At 26.4% G+C, this 27,201-nt stretch overlaps 3 protein-coding genes across 3 annotated transcripts; 2 read left to right on the top strand and 1 right to left on the bottom strand.

The window, feature by feature from the left end:
• The first annotated feature begins 2,059 nt into the window (after nt 1-2,059).
• On the top strand, nt 2,060-9,539 carry LOC132922179 (peroxidase-like). The gene is made up of 13 exons (XM_060985544.1): nt 2,060-2,225; nt 2,293-2,443; nt 4,050-4,251; nt 5,941-6,123; nt 6,267-6,433; nt 7,183-7,363; nt 7,451-7,648; nt 7,759-7,891; nt 7,975-8,131; nt 8,232-8,402; nt 8,625-8,823; nt 8,922-9,024; nt 9,307-9,539. Exons 1-13 carry the CDS (start codon nt 2,176-2,178, stop codon nt 9,383-9,385), a joined length of 1,974 nt encoding a protein of 657 aa, XP_060841527.1. The 5' UTR covers nt 2,060-2,175; the 3' UTR covers nt 9,386-9,539.
• A 2,441-nt stretch (nt 9,540-11,980) lies between these two features.
• LOC132922501 (peroxidase-like) lies at nt 11,981-21,030 on the top strand. Its single transcript, XM_060986061.1, has 12 exons — nt 11,981-12,083; nt 12,705-12,891; nt 13,039-13,215; nt 13,950-14,125; nt 14,562-14,760; nt 14,840-15,037; nt 15,103-15,235; nt 16,335-16,491; nt 16,718-16,894; nt 16,966-17,164; nt 19,926-20,028; nt 20,139-21,030. The coding sequence occupies exons 1-12, from the start codon at nt 11,982-11,984 to the stop codon at nt 20,215-20,217; spliced, it is 1,887 nt and encodes a 628-aa protein (XP_060842044.1). The 5' UTR covers nt 11,981; the 3' UTR covers nt 20,218-21,030.
• Nucleotides 21,031-21,155: 125 nt separating this feature from the next.
• Nucleotides 21,156-25,559, bottom strand: LOC132922500 (general transcription factor IIE subunit 1). Its single transcript, XM_060986059.1, has 7 exons — nt 25,366-25,559; nt 24,867-25,159; nt 24,671-24,799; nt 23,530-23,747; nt 23,239-23,443; nt 22,068-22,272; nt 21,156-21,777 (listed from the first exon to the last, which is right to left on the bottom strand). The coding sequence occupies exons 2-7, from the start codon at nt 25,155-25,157 to the stop codon at nt 21,590-21,592; spliced, it is 1,236 nt and encodes a 411-aa protein (XP_060842042.1). The 5' UTR covers nt 25,158-25,159; nt 25,366-25,559; the 3' UTR covers nt 21,156-21,589.
• Nucleotides 25,560-27,201: the final 1,642 nt, after the last annotated feature.

Genomic DNA, 27,201 nt, shown 5'->3' with positions numbered 1-27,201 from the left:
TAGTGATCCCTATACGGTCTTTACACTAAAAAGAGTTTTTCATTGGTATATTATACATTTAATATGTACATATTATATTAACGTTTATTTTAAACCAGTGCTGAAATTTGTGAGGTAATTTTGACGAAAAAACATATCCAATCCAAGATACATAATAGTCGTATATAATATAATATTGCGATATTAACGTGTTTTAATTGTATTATTTTTAGGCAATCGCAAATAAAGACCGCCAAAAACAACTGCACTGCTGAGTTTTGGGATATTTTTTTGGGGGCATAGAAATCGACGGACTCTGCTCCCACGCGTACACGGCCGATCACCGGCATCTGTGATTATTATTATTATACACCAGGTTGGGGTGAAGTGGTTTGTTCACCGTCCGGAGGCTGATGGTAATATTGTAGCAAGGGGGTAGGGGGGGGGGGGTGAAGGAGCTATAGCGCGCGCGTGTGAGTCGTGCAAGGGAGAAGTATACACCGTGCAGGATAGTGCATGTGCGCGAGCGGGGATGGTCCGTGGGCGTCATGTGACGATACAGGGTAAGAGGAAAAGCATATAATATGGATAGATGTTGGGTGGGGGAGTGTTTTATGTGTAGGACGTGGAGTTATGGTCATCGATCAAGCGCGCTGTCAACCTGAAACACCCAGCACAGAACCTGCAGGGTATCCCTTCGGCGTTCGTATATACGCGTACACACACTCGGGATATTATTCCGTTTTCCTCTCGCGGATATATAACCGCAGCCCGGGAGCCAACCAATTAAAACAAAAATTAAATAATTGTTTCGGGTCATTGCTGAAGGAGATTGATGGTGTGTTTGGAATAAACACTTCTTCGCCCGGTGTATATGAGCCATACACGAGCTGGGAGGACGCGCGCGCGGTCGTTGTCCGAATAGACATTTTCCGGACAAGACGTTTTGACGCACCACATATAAAACTATATACCTACCTGTGTAAGTATAGTCGTATAGAACTCAACGAGAAATACATAAATCTATATAAGTTCTATATAGATGCATATGTCCAAGTATTTATTTGGTATGCTTAAACAAATTATATAAATACTATCGAAATATACGTTATTATTATTTAACTTGCTTATACATACCTTACTTTTTATAAACTATATAATATATAATAATTAATAATTATGTATTTTTAGACTTTGGTGTACAAATGTACAATGTACATATAATAATAATGAACGTTTACCTTTCAAAATGAAATTCCTTGATATTCATATATTAAAATCCAGCTTATAAAATATTGTAGGTACCTACAGTAATAATATAGATCGCCATATTATATTTACCCATTTTATTGTTTTTATAACAATAATATAATATTATTGTTAATTATTAAATATTAATTTTCCAATATTTAAATCTATGAAATGCACCTAATAAATTATTATGCACTGTATTGCATGACATTACAATAAAATACATTGTTTAAATTACCTAATATTTGTACCACGTAATCGCATAATTTTTGATAATTTATGTGAAAGTCAAATACATCAAAAATTCTTGCTTCAATTTGTCAGTACAAAAATTATTTTGTCTCTTGTTGTTGAACGGAAGCCAATTTTCGATTTTCTCAATTGTTTTTCTAAATATGTTACAGTAAAAAAAACAACCGATACGACCGGCGTTTTAAAAATAAATGCATTTAGGTTTTTAAATTATTTTTTATTTTTATTTACATTTTAACTTTTTACATTAAAATTTAAAACAAAATATTAAAATACAGCATATAATATAGGGTAATCATTTCAAATTTTACCTATATTTTGTTATTTATAATTATACATTTTTATTAAAATACTCTATATGGCAGATTATATTATTCGTAATCATTAATTAGTTATTATTAATAATTATTTTTACATAATATAATAATAATAATCAAATAGGTATAACAAAAAGTATGTATATGAAATAATTATCGATTATATAGGTAGCAAGCTATCAACAATAATCGATACGATTGTAATTAATAAAAAATGTTATCAGCCGTTTGTGTTGGTAGGTATACTATACAGTGTGCTATGTTCAGATATCAGTAGTTATGGTACATTCAGTTGGTCTGGCTATAAACTCTGGGTGACGTGCGAATAATGCACTTTTATAACAACTATTTAAATGGTTATTTTATTTAATTCGAAATGATAAACGACATTGCATTAGAAACGTGGACCAAGAATGGAGAAACGATGTAAGTATACACTGTAATGTGTTTTTAAATATGCAACACTACATCATAATTTATTTTGTTCTTTCAGTGGCCTGCTTCAGCACACAAACGATAAGGACACAAAACCGCTGCATGCCTATAGAAGTCAATTTTTGGTTATTTTCTTCATATTTTCGGTACTGATTATCACATTTTTGATGTCAGTGATCGATTTTTTGTTAGACGACCAATTTGTACAGGTAAAATAAAATACGATAATTACATATAGCCGTGCGTAAATATTTGCATCAGGTTGGAGTATAATTATATATTATTGGTTACGTTTCTTTTTTATTTATTTATTAATGAATCTGTTTCCTCCGTTTGGTGGATTCATAAAAAAGGACTAAGGGCATACAACTATTTACAGAGAGAAATGCCTAATGATTTAAGTAGTCTGTGTTATATAGAGCACAGACCACTAGTAAGATATCGAGATATTCAACGATGTTTAATTTATTCTAATGGTGAATATAAAACAGTTTAAATTATTTGCGTGTTATCGTTATAATCATAGTACTGTTTAAATTTTTCTTAATATGTTCTTATAAATTTTAAAATATTTAAATATGCACTTTCAATAGATAGCACCAGCAGACGACCATTATTAAAAACTATAAAATAAAATATTTTATATAAATAGAATATAATGAAAATATTATTCATGACTTAACCATAAATTTTTAATACCTAGATCATAACAAAAATGATGCGACATATATAACTTAAATGTATGTATGTATAACACTAAATAAAATGATTAAAATATATCAAAATAAAAACGTTATCTCAATATTCACGTGTTTCAATTTAATAATTTTAGTTCGATTTATTGCCTTTAATATTCACGTAGAATAAACGTTGTTCCTAACCACTGTTAAGTAGGTAAATTAATTTATTATATTACACGTATGATTATCAGAACTCAGAGATAATATATTGACATTAACCGTTAAACAAACTCTTATCATTATAGCTTAAATTTTTAAATTCCTACAGTGGGTCGAATGTGCCATAAATTAGTTTCTTTCAATTTGATAAAATAAATATATAATGAGGTCAATATAATGTATATATATATATATATATATATATTTATTGAACAACAATAATAATACAATTAAAAACTATGTATATAAGTCAATTGGGAATATTTTAGCTGTATTTCTATGGATGGGTTATGTTTTATTATCTAATAATTTGTAAATTTATAAAATATGTGTCTATTGATGGATATCGATTAATGAACTATATAAAAATAATAAATTAAACATAAATATGAAAGATGTTTATTTTTATAAACTACTAGTATTAGTGTAATAAAATTATAATTATTATATCCTCGTGTGATGTTTATTTAGGAAAACGTTTTTGAAAAAGTAAGAAAAATTCAAAAATGTTTGTAAAGCATAGCTAATATAATTTGTAAATAATATACAGATCATAAAATATGGTTATAATAATACAATAGATAAGTCATTTATTGACTTTATGCATTTTTATTATCTTTTTTTACGCATTTTAAATCGGTAACAAAACGTTAATTACTTATTAAGTTTTTAATACAGATGAAGAATATTCTAAAAAATAAAAAATATATTCATTAAACAAAGATCAAAAAAAATGTATGTAAAAAAACAATTAATGGTTGAAAAATATACGGAAAAAAGTAACAATGAGTTATTTAATACATTGATAAGAACGATTTTTATATTAACCATTTATAATAGATTATATTTATATTTTCTCAATAGTTTATATTTATATTATGTTTCATAATAACGTAGCTATACTCCTTTAAAATAGTCACAGCACGCAGTCATTAAAAATAAAGATCACTTTGCAATGAAAAACAGAGAGTATTTCGACCAGTGTGCACCTATTGTTTCGTGTGATTATAGTGACATATACAGAACTAGCAATGGGACGTGTAACAATCCAAACAACCCAATTTGGGGTTCATCGAACACCCCATTCATCAGACTTGTCGACGCACACTACAGCGATGGTAATTAATAATTATTGTTTAAACAATTGTTCATATCTATGTGGTATTTTATATATGATATACAACCACATAACATATAGAATAGGGAGAGTATTGATGATTTTTACTGTTGAAGGTTTTAATATAAATCGTTATTATAATATTTTTATAGTTTAATATTTTAAATTTTAAACTAAGATAATTGTGTATGATGTATATTAAAATAATAATACACCAGCACGCGTACATATCCATGTAAGCGTAATATTAAATATTGTAGGAGACTGAAGAATTGATTGTATGCTCTGCATTATATTAGTCTACAGTTCTATTGAAACACATGTCTTAAATACCAGTATACCACAAATCAAAAACTTAGAGTTACGGCTAAAACTTACTTAAAAAAAAAAGCTTAGAAAAAACATTTAATAATTAAAATAATAACCAAATTAGTAGGTCAATTTAAATTATTAAAACGTACTTACATTTGGTTTGTAGTATATATAGCATTAAAGATTAAATCTAGTTTTACTAATTTTAGGCTGAAATTATTGTTTAGTAAAAATTCCAATTTTACCTTTTAACAGGAGTAAAGTACATACAATTTATACCAAATTGAATTTCATAGTATAAATATAAAACAACACTTTGCAGGCTTATTTCCATATGGTACATTTAGCCATTACAAAACGTATGAACAAAATTATTATCGTTTTGTGAATAAGAAAATAATATAAGAAAGTCCAGATACAAATTAGCAATATTGTTTTAGGTGTATATGTTTGATAAATATTAAATTTTAAGAACTACATAATCCAACGCTAATATTATAGCGTCTGATATATATTAATAGTATTATTATTTATTACAATAACAATTTTAATATACCCATTTTACATTTGTTATTACTTGAACTAATTTATATAGATACTATACTACTATACATATCTTTAAAATAAAGTTTAATATTAATATTATTCAATTATTTTATATTTGAAAAAACAGCATGTCATATGATTAATGTTTATTGTATTTGTATATAAATATCTTATATTAGTAGTATTGTAGTAAAATTTGTATTATTATTTATTATTATTATTTATAGCATCAGCTACTATGGTTATTAGCTAATCTTAATAATGATAAATTAATTTTTTTTAAAGAAAGTAAATAATTTTTATCTCATTGTGGACTGTTTACTTCGTAAAGATTGTCCTGGCTGTTGAATTTATTTTTAGTTTTAGTGAAATTTGGGCAGTGAATGATGATGTATTGATGTGCATGGTTTAATTGATTGTATTGTATGTTAGGCTAAAGGAGGTTAAGGTTCCTTAACGTACTAACCATAAGTGATAACCATGTGAGAATTTAGTGTGTTCACTGTTCAAGTCTTAGTCGAATAATTATTTTTATAAATAGAAAAATATATTATTATTGATATTGAAAAATATTATAAATAATATTTTATTGTACATCATTACGATTTTTAAATTAAATTTATTTTAAAGTCGGTTAATTAGCAATAAGCTACGATTATGGAAAAAAAATGTCTTTGAGTAACTAATTATTTTTACAACTATCATAAAAAAAAAAAGTATATCACCAATTATAATTTATGAGTTTTACTAATATTATGCGTTAATAATATATTGAGATAATAATTATATTATTGCCGTATATAGGCACCTATAATTATATATTTTTTTAAAGGGATCTCTAAACTACGTACATCATCTGATGGGAAACCATTGCCGAGTGCAAGAGAAATTCAAGTTAAGCTGTTTCTAAATAAACAAACAAGAATCCCTGACAAACATAACCAACTACTAATGCAATGGGGTCAATTCGTCGCTCATGATGTTTCTAACTTAGCAATTGATACAAACGGTGAAGGTAATATGATGACATTTTTCATTTGATATTTAATAATATGATTAGTTATAATGTGTATAAACCATATAAGACCTACCCTCTTGAAATTCGTAATTAAATTACACTTATGCTTATTCTAAGTACAATTTAAATACATTTTTCAGATTGTTGTGTACATAAAAATAAACCTTCGGTTTCAAGAGCATGCGAAGCTACCATCGAAATACCCATAGATGATCCTATATACTCAAAGTACAACACAACGTGCATGAGATTTACTCGGGCAATGACATCATACAACTATAGTTGTCCCTTACAACCATTGACATTTGTAAGTTATTATTATATTATTTATTATTCATTATAGAAAATTCCGTGATTTATATCATCGCACTCAAAATTATCATACTCTATAATCTAGAGTACAGGACCGTCTGCACATATACAATAAAATTAAATAATAACTATATATATCATAAGGCATGTTAGTATTGTTAATATGTTATTTCACTGATAGTCTCAGTATTTCTTATTTGGTTTTTACACATTTGATTGTTTACCAAACCAAATAGTTGCTAAGATTTCCGTTGTAGATAAAACTATTTTACGATTTTTTAAACAATTATATCTCTTAAACATTATAATATGACCAAAATATTAAATATAAAAATATTTATTAGGTACATATTTTCTTTTTTTATTTATTGAAAATGTATTACGAAAATCTTTACTGTGTAGAATACCTATAATATTATATAGCTTGTTTTTAATTAAATATTGATGACCAATAAGACGACGGATGATTTTCTTGAATGCCGTTCCAATTTAAATTGTTTATATTCTACCTAACCACTTTTTCATAGTTATCAAGCTAAAAGTATGCCAATAAATTATTATTTTAAATACTATATAAAATTTAGAAGTATCTATAGTTCATCCATATCTATAGTTTCTAATCCGTTTAAGTTATATTTTGATTGCATTGATAAAATTATGTACTTAGTTTTAATTAATTTTTTTTTACATACCTAGTCAATTTTAATCTAATAAATCAATTTAATAGTAAACCTGTTTTTATAGATAGACGATGTTTCGCACTTTATTGACGGTTCTCAGATTTATGGTTCTAATGATGACGTTGTATCGAAACTGAGATCGTTCACTGGTGGGGCGTTAATTTCTGTTCTTGATAACAACCAGGAGTTTTGTCCACGTTCGTCCTTTAAGTCTTCTGATACCAACAAATATTTGTACAGCTCCGGTAAAGCTATCCATGTGTTGACACTATTTTCTGACCACGTACCATGTACTATAATATACATACCTATATTGTTATACTCTGTTTTAGGAGACTCGCGTGCAAACTTGAACCTTGGAATAGCACTTTTTCACAATATGTTTTTGAGATTTCACAATTACGTAGCGTTTAAGCTAAAATCTGAGAATTCTTTGTGGTCTGATGAAAAGTTATACCAAGAATCTCGCAGATTCGTTGGTGCAATTATCCAACATATTACATACACACAGTTTTTGCCAATAATTTTAGGTAGGTTTATACTCATTTAAAGAATATAGAAAAACATTTTACCCGTCATTCAACATTGTATAAATCTTTAAATTTATATGCGTAATGTCATAATATAACCTATTATTTAGGTAAAAATTATACTACGGACGAAGTGCTCGGTGATAACAATGAATATGATCCCACTGTGAACCCATCAACTTCACAAGAGTTTTCAACTGGCGCATTCCGTGTACTGCACAATATTGTACCAGCTCAACATAGGTACAAATATAAGATACACTTATTTTAATAGAAATATCACGTGTGAATAAGATTTTCACATTTTTATTTTTTATTATTTTTAGGTTTATTGATTCAAATTCCACAACTGTACAAATAGTCAATGTTACAGACTGGATGAATTGTCCATATCTTTTACAACAAGGCTCGAACTATGACCAGCTACTTCGAGGTTTATTATGTACAGAAGGACGTCTGAGTCAACCTTCATACAATCCTTTAGTAATGTTTTATTATTAAATAAATAATAATTAAAGAATACTGTTACAATGTTAACTTATTTAATTTACCTAGTAACATATAGCTTTCTTTTTTCGAATAGATTTCGAACTTAATGTTTCATTCAAACAATTCGATTGGCGTGGATCTTCTGTCGTATGATATCCAAAGGGGGCGTGATACTGGTCTGCCGCCATACAATAAAATGAGACAATTATGTGGATTACCTATTGCTAAATCATTTGACGATTTGAGCGATATCATACCAGCAGATGTTAGTGAGAAGTTGATAAAAAATTTATTTTACAAATTTCTGTTACTATATGAGTTCGGTGATTATAATTTATTGGAGTATAGAAACTACTATTACTAACTTTAATAGCTAAGTATCAAAACAAATCAGTTTTATACACAGTTAATTGTTAATTATTTAGTGTATTGTACTATGTTGTTTGTTATTCAATCACTTACTTATTTTTTTTTTTTTATGTTTCAGGACATTTATGATTTAGAAACACTTTACTCCTCCGTAGATGATATAGACTTTATCGTGGGGGCTTTGTTGGAGACACCAGAAGACGATGCTTTGGTTGGAAATACCTCACGATGTATTATTGGTGATTTTTTCTATAGATCACGAGTTGGTGATCGTTTTTTTTACGATACCAAAGGACAATCCGGTCAATTTTCTAAAAGTAAACAATTTATCTAGTGTTTAAGTCTCTGTGACACGTTTGTATTTTTATATACTTTTATTAAATGTTTTCATTTAATTTTATACTTAAATTTTTAGATCAACTTGAAATAATCAAATCAATTAATCTGAATCATATTATATGCACTACCTCGTCTGTTAATAACTTGCAAAAAAATATCTTCACCAAAGTAGACAACGGGTAAGAATATTAATTATATTATTAATAATAACGTAAATACTTATATATAATAATTACTTATCTTTACTTAGCTAAAACGTCAATAACTTAAAACATTTTAAATTTAGTTTAATTTTTAGTGAAAATAATAATTAAAATACTATGAGGACTATAATATACATAAATGTTAAGACTATTTTATTAATTGTTTATTATTGAATATAAAAGTATTCAGTATAGTATAACTTATCTACTACACTTTTAAAATAATATATTGTACCTAAGTATTTTAATTTATTTTAGATGGTATTCTTCAATGAAGTGGAGTTGCAGTGAAAAATATATGATAGACTTTAAACCATGGAAAGAAGAGCTTGATTAGAGAGATTAAAGTATCATTAAAACCAAATTTAATTTCTCTGTGCTATAATTTGTGTCTGTTTTATTTTATTATTCGAAACTCACTATAGTACAAAATTTTAAATGTATTCATAACTCTAATAAACATAAAAAAATATATTTGATTTAATAATGTATATATTATTTATTATTGTAGCCTTAATTTATTTCCCGTTGTTTTTGTATAGTTTATTTCTTCAACTTTATACCTATATTAGAACTATTTTAGATTTCAAGTGAAACAATGAGTGAGTTTTTTGTATGTATCTGCATACACGTCAGTAGTTGTGATATATTATGTATTGATAATATTAAATTTTAGAATCATTATGGTATTTTTTAAATTTTTAATAGATAAAAAATAATATAAAAATTAAAAGGAACTAATTCAATATTAAATTAAAATATAAAATGTCAATAGTTAAATATTTTTTAAACAAATATTAATATTTTGTGTAATTTTCTATACAAGATTTAACTTTCAAAAACTGTTGTCTATTTCTGAACTATTTTTTATAAATTTTACTTTACGGCACAAACATTGTCAAAAAATATAGATTTATTTTAAGATATTACCTATTTATCCCATAAACCTATTCCGCTCAGAAACATTTTTCGTATACAATAATATACCATTGAATACAAATTTATAACACATCTATTACAGTGACTTACCGACTCGACATCTACTGTACAGTAGAGCGGTATCCACTTTCCAACCATTTTTATTTTACACATAACATTTCAACAAAGCTAAGCAGTATCTAATTAAAAAGTTAAAAGTAACTTTTTTAAACTTAATTTTAACTTGTTAAAAAGAATGGAATGTTAGAAAATAATTTAGTTAGAATAATATATTTTACGGTACACACACAAAACAATATTTTACATTTATACACTACCCAAACCTCTTTTCGTCTTCTCTTATTTGTTATATACCTATTATCATAACCTAACTTATTTTACTATGTTGATATACATGATTAATATTGCAGGCCTATACTAATACTTACTTACTAGGACTTATTGTTAAATTTGTTTACTTATTACATAATTTTTCTCTTAATTTAATTTTATCCGTATCTACTATCTAATGTATAATAGGTACAACATAACAATAAATCTATTAATTTTTATAAACAATTATAACTTTACTTAGTTATATTGTTAAAAATGTATAATTTAAGTTATTTGTAAAAATGTATTTATAATTTTTTTGTTTTATGAACTATATATTTTTATGCGTTGATTTGTGATATATATATAGTTTTATTTTGTATTAAAATTTGGTTGCATTCGAAAACCGCACACTTTTGATTTCGACCCCCAAAAGGTCGATAAACAAAAACCGCATACTATTTTTATTGCTAAATAGCGGATAAGATTCTTTTAGGAGCACTTGTTTAAAAATTATGAAGAATTGTTAATACATGGAGATCGTATTAAGTTTTTTAAAAATGTCGGTAATAGATTTCAGCCAATCAAACTTTAAAAATTTTATACTTTACAATACATTTTACATTTTTTTACATTAATTAACATTTTTACACATTATAAAGTATGATTTTAATCAATCAAACTTTAATTTTTTTTTTTTTATTTGAATACTATATACATTTTTTTTTATTTAGATTATTATTATTACATTTTTTTTTTTATTATTAATTTAAATGATAATAATTATTATATAATTTATTAATTATTAATAAATTATAGAATTTTAAAATAATATTTGTCTATCGACCTTTTTGTGGTCAAAATAATAAGCGTGCGGTTTTTGGATACAGCAATTTTAAAAATTCTGCGGTTTTAACCTACCAAAAGTGTGCAGTTTTATCTTGTGTTTTATCAAATGTGTGTGATTTTATTATTAAACATAAAATTTAATAATATTTAAATTATACTTTATAAACGCTACGTGTGAACGCGGTAAAAAGAATATTATCGTTGTGGTTACCTAAATAATCTAGACGAAACCGAAAACTAACTTATTTTTTAACTTAAAGAAGTTATTATTTTCTTAAAAATGTGTAACTGAACTAAGTTATTTAAATTAATTTACATTTTAAAATCAATTTAATAATAATTTAATATTAATGACTAATGAACAATAAGTGTACAAATTTCCGTCTCATTATTTATAGTTAGAACGCTTGAAACTATAAACATAAACGTATAGTTATACAATCCACAACTACAGATCACTTTTGTATACAAAATAATGTGTTTTTATTTTATTTTATTGGTGGTATATGCAAATTTGAAATTAAAACTAAAGCCTAAAGAAATTTTACTATCCAATTATTATAGTATTTCGACGAAATCATAATAAAACATACATAATATATATATATATATATATATTATATATAAGTTATACATACGTGACTGTTACAGTTGCTATTTGTCATTCAGTAATTTATCTTTCCGTGGAACTTTTTTATGTTTAAAATCTAGTTATTGCATAATTCATAGGTTTCTACTGTTTCCAGATAAGTTAGCTAAGAACAACAATGTAATATAATATACTGGTGACAATATATAACACCTTATACTCGTTGGCATTGTCATTCTAATAGATGCCTTCAATTAAGACACATCAAACCATAACCATGGCGAATTTTAGGACCATTTGTACAGCAATCGTCTATATTATATCTACTAGTACGTCTGTTGTATTGGTAAGTTTAATTTTAATTTTCATTATTATTTAATGTGCATAATTATTATTAGTTATAAATTTATTATCTAAATAAAATAAATTATTCAGTGTTATTAACCTTCGGTCATTTAAATTATATACCTACATATCTTATTACCATAATTATTAAGCTATAGGGGTTGCTAATCCCTGACCCGCGAGATTTATCACACTTTTACAAAGTATGTTTATTTTTATGCATAGCGTGTCCAAATTTAATGTTGGGATATATAATTTTGTATGAGGCCTATGGGTTTATAATGCATTTCCAATGTGGACAACAATATTATTTGGGTTGGCCGCCCCTACCATAAGTCGTATCAATTAAAAGAATATTTAATTTGTACAAATGTGTCGAAAATGTGAAATAGTTTGAAAATTAATGCAATAATTATTAAGTCCTTTGTACTATAAAAAATAACACGAATCAAATTCTAAATCATGCGTTCGAAATATTCCGTTTTACCTTTCTCGTTAAACACACTGTACACCTCAAATTATTTCACATTATGCACATTTATTATATGTATATCGTATATATAACTAATAAGTACACCATTCAATATTTAAATATACCTACCTATATTTTTTTATGTCTAAGTTTGAGTTAGCGCCGAATTATGCTTTGACGTACGACGATTATGCCAATTTATGTGCTCCGACCATTTCATGTGACTCCAATACCAAATATCGAAGTATTAATGGATCATGTAATAATTTAAAAACTCCGTGGTTAGGTGCTTCTATAACTCCACATTTACGAATACTTGATGCTTACTACGATGATGGTAAGTGACACATTAAATTAATTAATAAAATAAATACTATAAGATTAATACTGTTAAAATAGTTTTAAAGTAAACAGAATTACTCTGTGTTATCTCATTTGAAAAATGATTCGGAATCGATTAAAGAATGAAAACCATTTTTCGCAGGAGAGTATGAATTCCGTAGACAAACAAACGGCAATCCATTGCCCAACGCAAGATATATTCAATTGAAATTGTTTCTTGACAAACAGTTTCCGTATCAAAACGATCATAATGTCCTTTTTATGGAATGGGGTCAATTTATTGCACACGACACAACCCATCTACCACCCGACGTCTCAGGTAAACATTAAAAAAATATAACACTCCACGAAACATATAACGTACACAACGTACTAATATAGACATTAAGTCAAAACATTTTTAAGCCTGAGAATGAAAAGGAAGAGATGAAAGGAAAATAGGTATAAATTAACCCATGACTTTAATACAACATTATGAGTTCTAGAATTTTTAAAGTCGTGTTCTTGTATTGCAACATTACGTATTTGTATTTTAGTAGATACTATATAAGTAAGCGTAACGAAATAAATTAAGCTACATTGTTGATCTAACAAATTACAATTGTGTATAATTTTTTTTTAAACAATTGTAATTTGTAATGCAGCATTACACTGTGTATGCAAGAATTCTGGAATAAAAATCCCCGACCCTAAGAAAAAAAATAACTAGACTTCAGTATTACTCACAATTGCATGAAAATTATTGAATAAATGTTTTTTAAACGCTAATTACAAAGTTATTTATATTTAATTAGAAACATATAGGTTTTAATAAAATAAAATACTTATAACACTTATAAACACTATACATTACACGTCAATGGGTAAATAACATTTTAAGTTTTTATATCGTTAAAATATTAGAAAACGTAATATTTTATTTCGGGAATTTGTATTCAACCTATACAACATATATGCCTAAACGTATAAAGCTGAACTCAAATTTTATCACAAAAGAGTCGAGTAATTAATTTCCTTAAATGTACTTATTTATGTAATTCGGAAAATTTTCAGTCGGTAGCAATTGTTGTGATTTGCAAAAAAACAATCCGGTGCCTCCACAATGTCAAGCGGTCATTGAAGTACCGGCAAACGATCCGACTTATTCAAAACTCGGACAGACGTGCATCAATTTTAACCGTGCGCGGACGTCTATTTCCGAAGGCTGTCAATTAAAACCTGCAACATTTGTCAGTACAATAAAATTAATTTAAATTCATCACTATAATAATATATTATAATTTGTGTGATATTGAATTTATATATTATAGTTAATACATATATCATATTATATAGTCCAACGTTTTTCAATTTTTGGACCTACACGTATAATATTATATTTATCTTAGGACTATCCATAGGTAATAATTTTAGGTAAATGTTTTTTTTTAGACAAACAAATACAATATTGTATTTTAAAATACTTGATTTTCTCAACCATTGTACATATTTTTTCATTTTCATTTCTAGACTGCATGTTTAGATACCGTCTTTAATTAACCATGTTATACTTATAACAATATTGATAAGTAGTTGTAAGTAAAATTGCATTAATAACTTAATCAATGTATGCTCAAAGGTTGAAAAATGCTGTAAATTCTAAGTACAACAATAAATTATTTTCAGATGGTCCAGGCGACACATTTCATCGACGGATCTCAAATATACGGTTCTGGAGAAGAAATTGCAGCAAACTTGCGGTCTTTCAAAAACGGTCGATTAAAATCGGACTTTTTCGTAGGTCAACAAGAATTTTGCCCTCAAAGGAATCGGACGTCATTGCGATGTGACACGTCAGCACATTCGTTAATTTGTTATTCTGCTGGTACAAATACTTATATAATCAAATAAAATAAGTAATTGAAAAGTTTCATTTTCGATAAAATGTTCGTTTTTTATTTTAGGTGACAGTCGAGTAAATCAAAATCTAGCAATAGCTCTTTTTCAAAACTTGTTTTTGAGATTCCACAATATTGTAGCTTATCAATTGTATCGTTTCAATCCATTTTGGTCTGACGAAGAAATTTACCAAGAATCGCGTAGAATTGTAATCGCCGTCATTCAGCACATTACTTACACTCATTATCTGCCAATTTTATTAGGTAGGCATTAACATTTATAATATTTACAGTGTTTGCATTGTTTGTGTGCAATTTAATTGTTTTAGGAGAAAAGTTTATGTATTCCCACGGATTCTTCGGACAAACAGTATATGACGAAACTGTAAATCCGAGCACGACCTTGGAGCATTCGACTGGTGCGTTCCGAATACTCCATAAGCAAATTCCTACTGTTTTAAAGTAACTATATTGTTCTTAATGAAATTATCATGTGATATATAAAATATAAATTTAAGTTAATACATTTAAACAACGTTTGCTAAACGGTTTTTTTATTTATAGATAAGCAAAATATAATAATAAATATAACTACCTAATAACTAAGAATCATTTAAGTAATTTTAAATTTTTATCATTATATAAACGACGATTGTTAAGGGATTATGTACATTTTTACAACTTTTCATGAGTAAAAACTTTTTTGTTTTTAATTAAAATTTGTATATAATTCATCTTATATTATTCGGTATAATCTTATAAATTATAATATAATTTAATTAAAACACTAATTGTGCTTAAAATTATATAATATATAGAATTGTAAATGGATATATTATATATTTTAGTCTGTGCTGTATGTACAATCGTTAAGGTACATTTTCTCTGCAACGTCAGACAGTCATAGTCTAGACACCTAGCCAATGTCTCATACCCATGATGACACTAAACGTCGGGTTAAGACACTTCGGAGAAAATGTATTATACGATTTAAGGCAGCTGCTGATAACTGATAAGTGATTACACAGTTATAAACAAATTTATTGATATAGAAAACTATATGAAGTATTTACGTTGATACTAAATGTATAAAAAAATTTAAAAATATTAATTATTTCGAGGATAGGGCTAGAAATACGTATTTTTAAACGCTTAATGTGATATTGATTTAGTAGGGTATGGGGGTTAAGTATCTTTAATATCTATGGCATCTTAAAAGTAAGTTGATATTGTTTACAACTTATAACAACTAATTATAAATTAAAATATCAATAAAAGCGTATGAGATGCCCCAGATAATATTATAGTCGTTAAGTCCTATAATAGGCCGAATCACTCTAATATTAAAGCTAACGCACAAAATTATTTCTACTGAATGAAAATTCACAATGTTTTATTTTTATATAAGACGGCGATAACACGAGTATTACTAACTTATCCCCTCGACCAAGACTTCTGCAGGGGCAAGTTCCCCGGTTCACCCCACCTAGATCTTGCCCTGCTAATTAACTATTCAAAAATTATATTAATTATCTTTTGATGAACTCGATGTTTTTGTCAGCATGATAGACGAAAACCACTTCAACTTCCATCGCGTTTTACTCACCGATTGGATGAACATTCCCGACCTTCTGCCATTACCAAATAACTTTGATGGACTATTGCGTGGATTTCAAGAGACACCTACTCGTGAAGAACAACCGTCATATAACACTTGGGTATAAATAACCTACTGTAAAATTTAAAGTATAAAGTATGCTTGTTAATTAAATTTACCTACCCAATACCCATTAACCGTTATCAACTAACATGATATGACATTGTATTATTGTTATATTATACCTACATTATTTCCGAACCGAATTAATCATCGCCAACTGCAGCTTATTATGTAATATAATATTTAAGTTTATAAAATATGTTTTGCTATATTACCCATTACAGATTTCAAATTTCTTATTCCAACAAACCACACCAAAATTCAGGGGCAATGATTTGCTCTCGGCAGATATACAAAGAGGTCGCGATACCGGGATGCCGCCTTATAATAAAATGAGATCGGTTTGTGGAGTCCCGGAAGCTACAGAATTTGACGACCTAATTGATTTAATCGCTTACGAAGTTGGTATTTCTTTTCTAAAATACAATTATCATATTATGTATTATTAGTATTGTTATAACTCGACGTGTAGGACATCCAAAAATTGAAAACCCTCTACTCTTGTGTGGACGACATCGATTTTATCGTGGGTGCACTATTAGAAATGCCCGCCGAAGGTTCAAAGGTTGGTCCCACGTCTCAGTGCATAATAGCCGATAATTTTTACCGACAAAAGATTGGTGATCGTTTCTTTTACGACGTACGAGGACAACCTGGAAGCTTTACGCCGGGTAAGCATTATTACTAAGTTCACTAAAACTAATATGATTTATTATTATCTAAGATATGACAAATTCAATGAATATAAATTTATGAAAAATTATTAATTTTAAACTGCAGTTATAATCTGTATCGACTCAAATAACTAATTAGTTATAACTATTTTTACCAAACATTGAACTTTGATTATTTGCATACGATAAGTACGAAAATCGTACATAACCATTAACGCATGCAAAAGAAAGGGACTATTATGACTGAAAAGCCCGCCTCCCCTAGAAAATATTTCAAAGATACCTTTGTCATTGACCTCACGTTTAGATATATTATTAGTTCACTTAGAAAAATATTAAATTTTATACAACTTAAGCATATCCTATATTATTTTAGTTAGATTCCAGAAGATAATATTATTATGAGCTCTTCGCACTATTTTCCAATATATACCAACTATAATTTATAATGTGGGGTACTGGGGTATATACGCTATCGAACGAAAACCGGTCATAAGTATATATTCTTTTTTTAAATTATATATTATTTTCTAAGCCCGACACGATATAGATTTTTTCATGATTTACTCCCTAGCATTTTATACTTCCCTCATTTTATTTTTAATGTAAAAACTAAACAATTGCAATTATATCGAACAAAGAATTTGGTTGAAACAACACTAAACCACTAATCCAAGTTTTGTACTATTTTATGATCTATTCTTAAAATAATCAGATCTCAGTTGTAGGTGACATAAAAGGCAATTAACTAAGTCTAATACTCTAAAAACAAGGCATAAAAATAAACAGTTCACAAAATGTAATAATATTTAACAATTAATGTTTAAACTACATTTGTAATACTTTTTTTTATAATAAATCATTTATTTATAACTATTAATTTACTTCATTAACCTAAATATATTTACATGTACTACGTAAATTATAAATGAATGAATAATTTGAGACTAGGTACACAATTATTTTTATAGCATTTACATATCATATTTATAAACATAACTATGTTTTTTTTATTTAATAAATTACTAAAAGACTAGATCCAATCAATAATCGTATATACTCATTTTCCAATTCAACATTTTATCTAGTTAGTACTTATTTTAAGAAATTATTTTATGATTTTTGGAATTTTCGATAAATGTGTAAAAACATTATTCGAGTATAATAATTTGCTCTTATTATGGTATATTATTATATTAACTATACATATATTAGGGTGACCATAAGTCCTGTTTTATTTTTTTCAGTTTTGTTTCCTGCTGTCCTAAAATGCTTTTTGTCTTGTTTTTTATATCGATGCCAATTATTTCGTATTCATTCTAATTTTATTAAATGAGATATAAAATTAATTTTAATATGCAGATTACAATTTTATTTCATTCTGAATAAGATAAATTTGTTATCAACAATATTTTTTATATATTATGACAGTGAGTTATATATAGATTATGTCAAGTAGCGAGCGTAACCTTATCGGAAATTACAGTTATTTTTAAAATAGTTTACTTTTAGGTAGATATGTTTTCGTTATTCGATCATCATATTTTCATTAGTATTTAGTATTGTTACAACAATCGACGAAGTAAGTTGGAATTATATAAAATTATAATATCCTAATAAAGTATTTAAACATTAAATTAAAACACCGAAGAGCAAGCACGTATTAACTCCCAACTTGAAAGTTGAATTTCCATTTTTAAAAGATAATGATGACATCGGAAAAGTTGTATATATAAAGGTAAATTATGTAAAGCAGTTTTTCAATCAAAAATAGTGATCGTTGAGATATTAATATACCTAGATGTAAAACAAAAAAATCATTTATTGGTCGTATTAATCAATTCTTCAACTAAGATAACGTCATTTTTTAGTAATTTAGTAATTCAACAAATGAAAACAAATGTATTGTGGCGGAAGAGGATTTATTTGCGTATAATACATAATCATTCGTTTTGATCTATGGATAATAAAACATCTAAAATAAAAAAAAATTCACGAAATATAATTTTCTGTGCACATTCAAAATGTAAATCCATAACTATGAATTTAATAACTTCTTTTGCCATTCAACAGATGTTAGATAAACTATAATCAATTTAAATTTGCGAAAATTGTGATAGACACATCAAACCATAAAAATTTAAAACTTGTCCCAATTTTAATTTAGTATTTTAACCCACAAATAGGAGTACAGATAAAATGTATACAATTTACGAAATTAAAAGAAGTATCTATCATCAAATATTTTAACATTTTTAATATATACTTTATTATAATGAGTGGTTAAATAAAATCGTTGCATTTTCGGATGAAAATTGCAATGTAACTTATAGAGTTAATAATAAAAGCATAATTATGAAAAATTAACAAAAAATGTATAATGTTTAATAAATATTAATTTGAATTTATTTTGTCCTGTTTTTTAATTTTTTTTTTTTAACATTGTCACTAAAATATATATTTAGGAATCATGACTTATCTATCAATTTTATAAAAGCACCCTCTTAGTATCATTACATATTAATACATTACATCCATGAATCTTTATCTACTATATAGTAGTGTTTTTTTTTCATTTTTTCACCTAATATAATATGTATATTTTAATACGCTGTTACTGTTTTTAAATATATTTTATACAAAACAAGTTTCCTGTACACTTCGCATTTATTAGATTATACAAAATAAACTTAAGCTAAGCATTATATTTAAAGTATGTGCATAGTTTATAAGTTAAAAATATAGATTTTGTTTTCAGATCAATTACATACATTGAAAAACGTGAATTTTGGCAATGTAATATGCGCGACGTCTAATCTCCGCTATTTACCGGAAGACATATTTATGCCGTTCGACAGCAAGTAAGCAACTTAATACTCATACTTTCGTTGTTCGTTTTGAGAATATTGAGACGAAAATTTAAAAACATTACTAATACCATTAATAATTATTAATTAGATATATTTTACAGATCTAATACAAGACAAATCGATTGTAACGTTTTTACACTAAATCTGAACGCGTGGAAGGATATTTATTTTAATGATTAACTAGTCATAAGTTATCGTTTATTTATTTTTAATTTTAGTTAAACTTTATTATAACTATGTATAATGTACCATAATATTTTAAAATGTCGATTTACTTTATAAAATAATGGGTTGGTTAAACCTGTATTGAGTACCTATATGAACAGTTTCAAGATAATTATAACCATACAATACAATCACAGTATTTATGTATTATGGACTATTGTGTAGGTATGTTGTAAGACAGTATGGTATAACTGCTATACTATGTGCATATAATATCATTACAGCATCGTTATTGGCTAGTACGAAGCCGGTTTAAAAAAAAAATAGACAGTTATGCATATTTAGTTGCCGTCCACGACGCCGTTATTGTTATATGAAAAAAATATAATTATTTCAGAAGTCAGCAAGTCCATGATTTTTCACAGGTGTATGGGCGTTGGCAGTTATGAATATGTTTTATTGTAAGAAAGAAGAGCATTTATTATATTAATTTTAAGAGCGGAGTGAATAGATTACAAGTATTAATTGATAATTCAGACTTCATAAGTAGTTGTTATGGAAATTAATGTAGAAAGAAAAATGAGAGGAAATGGCATACATAATTAGGAGAACTTCTTCTTCTACATCATCTGAAGTCATTCAATTGTTTTTTTTTCTAGTTATTTTTGACACAAATTAACAAAATACAAAATTTTATCAATTTTTGTTAACCTTTAGAACTAGATAGGTACCAGTAACATACAAATTGAATGTAAATACATGTTTTTAAGAAAATTATCTTTAACCTTTCTATTATATAATATACATGTTGTTATATGGGCTCAAAATTGTAGAATATATTGCTCATTCATAACAACAGAAATTAAGATTATTTAAATTTTATTAAGTATTATGTGCATGTCTTCTTGTCTGTAATAAATATTTAGGAATATACGCAACTTTTAAGTAGAATGTTCATGTATAAAAACATATATTTCAGGGATAGTAAAAATTTGGTAATACATTTGTGATTTTAAATGATTAAAAATATTGATTTATATGTTAATTTGGAGAAAAAATACTTGAAGTGGTATCACTAGATATCTGTTTTACCCATACACCAGTACATCACTATTCAGATCTTTGTATTGTATACTTGTGTAATAGTTTGTCGATTTACAAAATAATAAAAGAGAAAAAATACAGTCTATTTGTAGGTTACTTAATATAATACTATGTAAACAAAACATAATTTAAAAATATAATATTATCCATTCAATAAATTGGTTAATATTTCCTATACTCCACATACATGGATTAAATTAGAATTAGAACAAAATATACATTTATATTGTATCAACATTATTACAATATTTATATTCACAACCAAATTATCATTACAGAACATTTAATCGCCCAACGCAGAGAAATAGTCTTGATAAACTTGTATGTAGTGTTCTTTTTCTGATGGTGTCATTTGACTAATAGCATCAGTCATGTTCACTACTTCTGTAATTGGTACACGACGTCCAGCCACACTGACCAAAGGTACATCTTCATCTTCTTCTTCCTCTTCTGACGTTAACTCTTCAACACCTAACACAATTATTTATACATTTAAAACCAAAATAAAACATTTTAATAACTGAACTGTTCTTATTTAACATTTTTAACACAAATACTAAATTTATTTTTTATGAATTTGCTCATCAAACCATCAATGGATTTTTTTATTTTTAGCTTTAGTATTTGAGTTTTTTTCAGAATTACAGAAATATTTATTGAAAAATTATATAAATACAATATATTGTTTATAGATTTCTTTTTAAATATTTTCCATGTTTACTAATCAGAATATATTTAAATAATTAATATAACTTTATTACCTGAACCAATAGATGGTTCATTCTTAATTGTTTTTGAAAAATCGTCATCACTTGAATCCACGTCCTGTCCACTTTTCTTACCAGGCCCATCAGTTTGATCAGCACGTTTTTCATGCTGCAGTAAGACAGTCATTATATCTACATCAGGAGTGAATTCAAGTGGAGCTCCTTCAGTTTGATCTTTAGTGTCCATTTCAATTGAATCCTTTAAAAGTATATAAACACAATATATTAATACATCAAAACACAGAGGCCAATATTCATAAGGATGGTAAAACCTTAAATTATTGACACACAATTTAAGAATAATAAACTATAATAAACAACTAAATCAATAACATTTACCAATTGATAAAGCATGAAAAAATAAATAAACTCAACCTCGTTGAAATTCAATTAAAAATGTAAAATAATTTCAACAAACAATTTACATAGCGTTATTAAAAAAAAAACTTAAAACATTAATAACATTGGTATCTAGGAATTATTATTGACCAGTAACTAAAAAATATGGGACACTCAAAATATTTTTTTTTTTTCTTAATTTATAGTTAGTACAATCTGTAAATATCTTTTTACGATGAACACAAATTATGTTTATAAAATTTAACTTTATGTTAATATGAAATAAGATTAAATTAATTAGCTACATTTAAAAGAAGACTGAGGACTTGATTGAAGAATCATTGAGTGATGAAACTTTTACATAATAGTATATTCTCTAAAAACTTAATTATAAATACAGACTTCATTTAAATTATAAATGCAAGGAATCTTTAATTAACCTATCCTTTCACTTTGCTACGACATAGTTGATCGTTTAGTATGGTATAACAATTTAGAGTGGTTGATATTGTTGGAATTAAACAAACTATTTACAGCCCAAAATAGTATAACAAAAATAACATTAGATAAATCTAATATATATACATAATTCCATTGATAAATTATTTTATGGTTTAAAGATATGTAGTATATAATAAATCTTTTACAGAAATAATTTTTATTATGTTACATTTAAACATAGTTTAATTATTTTAAACCATTTTATCTTATGAAATAAAATTTACAAATAAAACAAATAAATTTGTATCATAAAAAAAATGTAATGCACTATAAAAACAAATATTATGTACTTTAAAAATATAAAATATGAAAAATTATTTCTTACTCGAGTAGAAGTATTTTCTACAACAGTACTTTCTGTTAACCATATAGGCCGTTCTTTGATAACTGGACGATTATCTTGGAGGTCTTCGCCAATAGTAACTTCCATTTTAGAACTATTTGAGTCCATATTTCGCATTTTATCAGGCCCCCATCGTTCCATACCATTCGTTTGTTTACTGCCAGAAGACTGTGTTGCTGATTCCAGTCTAACATTACAAAATAATTTATAATTATTATACTATGTAGTTATTTTTTAATATCAATTATCCTAATTAAAGTGTAGTGCAAGTACCCCAGAATACGGGTAGGTTCAGGTTCAAGAAGTTCTGGTGCAAGACGGATACCATCTAGTTCACGAAGTATCGAATAAAAAGGTTCTACAACTTCATTGAAATTAGCCAACATTACACGAGAATCTTGTTGTGGTAGAACTGAAGTATCTTCTTCAACCAATTCCCCACAAAAAGTACAATGAAATTCATTGGTTTGAAAATCAAATAACATATCAGCCTAAAAAATTAAATGTTTGAATATTCATTTAAAATGCTTCTTAAAAAGACATAGGTGTACATACAACATGTATTAATTATATTTGATACTCTAACTCTTATCACTTTAAATATTAAACAGAATTTTTTTTATAGTAAATAATATGAAGGTATACCAAATAACATACCCCCAATATAATATATCCTTAAATAATTTATAAGAATTTATTTTTTTTAAAACATTTATAAAGAACCTAAATTTATAAAAAAGAAACAATTAACATATAAGCAAATTTAAATATAAAATACAAACCATGGTAATTAGGTAAAATTAATTCACTAGCAGTGACACTTTTTGAGCAGATTGATGTTTTAATTTTGAGTAAATAATAATCCTATGTAACCGTAAGCATTTTTTTTTTTTTTTTTTAATGAAATCTAAACTTCTTTTTATCAAGATTTACTTTAAAAATCAAAATTTAAAAAATATTTATACATTTTTAGTTCAATACTTATACTTTACAACCTTAAGGTAATAAGTTATAATATATTCCCATTTTAATACTGTTGGCACATAAATAGCTTACACCTACCAATTGTTACACCAACTAACATAGCGCATCACCATAATATTTATTAATACATTAATACTTAGCTTCAGAATTAAATTAATTAAATTAAATCTGTTAGTAAAATTATTTATTGAATACATTATCTTTTTTAATAATAATATAACAAAACAATAATGGATAATAATAATATAGGTACCCAAATAGAAATTTAATTATTTTTATTTTTTTAAAGAAATGCAAATATTGAATGATATTTAAAATTATAAAATACTTTTTACCTGTTACTATTTATAATAGTTAATTTTTATCTCAATAAATTATATTTAAATTAAAATTAATTTTAAGAAAATTGTTATGCATACTGCATACTTACTTCTAAATCGGTAAATGTCTTAAAACACTGAACACATTTAAAACTAGCTCGACTTGTTGCATTACGTTCCTGTGTCTCCATTTTCTTTCGCATACAATCAAGTTTATACTTAACCATGTTCACAAAAGACTAAAAATGTATATTTGACAATATTAGTTTATTTAAAACTATTAAATTCTAATAAAACATTACCTACCTTGTAATTTATAAAATAATAATTGACCTTCTGTGCCTTACTATCAGCACCAGTTTCCATTCTTAATCTAGTTTGTAAAAATTTTTCACTTCTCAGTATAGATATACGTTGTCTAAGCATTTTTCTTTCAAATTTTAATAATTCGCACATGTCATCTTCTTTCATACAAGGATTCCTAACCAGTATGTCAATTATGAGTGCATCTTCTATAGTGTAGAAACCTCTTACAACCAATCGTGCAAGACGCTTTAAGCTTGTTGGCACTTCCATAACCACTTCTCCAGCAGACATTTCTAAAACAAATAATAGCATTTGTTTTATTGAATTAAATAACTTTATTTTACATTGTTACAAAAACTTAAACATAAAATTATAAATTGGAATTCGAACAAATTAAAGAAGAAAAACAAATCAAATATTCCTATTAATTAACTCTTATATATAGTCAATATTGTATATCATAAAATTAACAAAATGTGTTTGCATTTGAGTTGCTTACTGTTAGATGTTTGCTGTACTTAGATAAAATGAAAATATATAATATATTAAAATATCAAGTAATCAAATTTAATTTAATTAAAGTAGTTTCATCGCTTTTGTGTATTTTTAATGGTGTTTTAAAATCATTATTAAAAAACATTAAAACAAGTAAATAAAATACAGAAAACAGTTTTTGTATTTTGAAAATTTAATTTGTTGATAAATAGAATATTGTTGATAGTAAACAATAATTGATAAGATGTTAACTATACCACAGTATAGCCACACATTGGAAAATTAAATTTAGAAGTCGATTTAAATACTGTGAATTTGTATTTCATAATGGCATTTAGTTATTATTAGAGTATCCGTATTCCATACAATATACACAAATTATTTATTACTATTTACTAATTACCAAAGTGGCCGAACCCACAAATTATAAAACATCAGGTTAATCTCGTCAAATCGTTATATTTAAAAACACCAATGTATGATACTATGATGATGTTTACAGGTCGGTGCCTGTGGTCAGAGCCAGGAGCGGCAGGAGCCTATCACATAAATTGAACTTGTAAGTTATAAGTGAATGTTAATGTATAAACATAATGTTATACATTTATAACACATAATTGTTATGGATGTGTTAAATTTGAATTAAATTATAATAGGTACATTATATTTAAATAATTAAATAATATATGAACAATATTTAACTGTGCATCAACCTCTATATTTTTATAGTATTTATAAAACTGAATTTTAATATTAACTGATCCATTAGTGTATTATTATTCGTACAAAATTCAATATTTATATATCCAAATGATAACCATAAAAATATATAATACCTACCAAGGTGAAGATATATATATATCCACCTTGGTACCTACCTACGTAATAAATAGCTCTAAATATATAATATACATAATATATATATAATAAGACGTAAATGTAATTAAGAAAATCATATGTCGAGGATGTTCCTTATCAACATGTTTATTTAATATTTATGCACAAGAAGCCGTTAACAGAGTGAGCGAATTAATACAAGTAGAAATATAATTTCAAAACGAAAAAGTAGATATGCTTCGATTCACGGATGATACCGCAATACTAACGGAGAGTGAAGATGATTAACGAAATATTCTAACGACAAAGAATACTATATAAAAATAAATAAATCTTTGTTTGTAGTTGAAACGAAATAGCTAAGCCGGATATAAAACTAAATGGTGACACACTAGTGACTACAGGAAAAGTAGTCGATGAAAATAAATAGGTACTTAGGAAGTATAGTAACAAGTAACGGAAGATGGTGAGAGAAATAAAATGCAGATTACATCAAGCACGGTGAGCATTTCCAAGAAAGAAAGTTCAACTTACTTCCAGGAAAATAGATTTGCTGAAGAAAATAAATTAGGTACTGACATTCATAGCGTGGCGCTACAGGAAAATTCTTAAAATGAATTAGATAAATCGTGTACCAAACAAGGACGGTTTCTGTAAAGAAGAAAAAGGAAGATGCTTTCTAAACGACCTGGAGATTAGAAAAGGTTATTTACCTAATTGTTTATTAGACAAACGCTACGAGTCTAGGACATAACAATTTGCTAGGAAGAGTAATAGAGGAATCCATAGAAGAGAAAAAGAGAGTAGAGAAAGACCACCGCTACAATATATAAGATAAGTAGTGAAGGATAAAAGGTATAAAACATACTATGAGTTAAAATGAAATAAAAGCTGAATATCGTAAAGAATGAAAAATTACTGTCAACTAAGTCCTTGCAGGGCTGTTAACGGGAGAGAGAGAATAAATACATATATTTTTTAAACTTTTTGAAATATGTGTGAT

The sequence above is a fragment of the Rhopalosiphum padi genome, chromosome 2 (genome assembly GCF_020882245.1).
Source record: "Rhopalosiphum padi isolate XX-2018 chromosome 2, ASM2088224v1, whole genome shotgun sequence".
In the NCBI taxonomy this organism is placed as follows: Eukaryota; Metazoa; Arthropoda; class Insecta; order Hemiptera; family Aphididae; genus Rhopalosiphum; species Rhopalosiphum padi.
This window is presented reverse-complemented; position numbering and strand designations above follow the sequence as displayed.

Coding starts and splice junctions, on each gene's coding strand:
- LOC132922500 (XM_060986059.1), bottom strand. CDS start 25,157: ATGTCTGCTGGAGAAGTGGTTATGGAAGTGCCAACAAGCTTAAAGCGT. Junction 24,800..24,866: donor ATTATTTTATAAATTACAAG/GTAGGTAATGTT, acceptor ATACATTTTTAG/TCTTTTGTGAACATGGTTAA. Junction 22,273..23,238: donor TAGAAAATACTTCTACTCGA/GTAAGAAATAAT, acceptor ATACTTTTAAAG/GATTCAATTGAAATGGACAC.
- LOC132922179 (XM_060985544.1), top strand. CDS start 2,176: ATGATAAACGACATTGCATTAGAAACGTGGACCAAGAATGGAGAAACG. Junction 2,444..4,049: donor TAGACGACCAATTTGTACAG/GTAAAATAAAAT, acceptor CCTTTAAAATAG/TCACAGCACGCAGTCATTAA. Junction 7,892..7,974: donor ATTGTACCAGCTCAACATAG/GTACAAATATAA, acceptor TATTATTTTTAG/GTTTATTGATTCAAATTCCA.
- LOC132922501 (XM_060986061.1), top strand. CDS start 11,982: ATGCCTTCAATTAAGACACATCAAACCATAACCATGGCGAATTTTAGG. Junction 12,084..12,704: donor CTAGTACGTCTGTTGTATTG/GTAAGTTTAATT, acceptor TTTATGTCTAAG/TTTGAGTTAGCGCCGAATTA. Junction 20,029..20,138: donor TTTATGCCGTTCGACAGCAA/GTAAGCAACTTA, acceptor TATATTTTACAG/ATCTAATACAAGACAAATCG.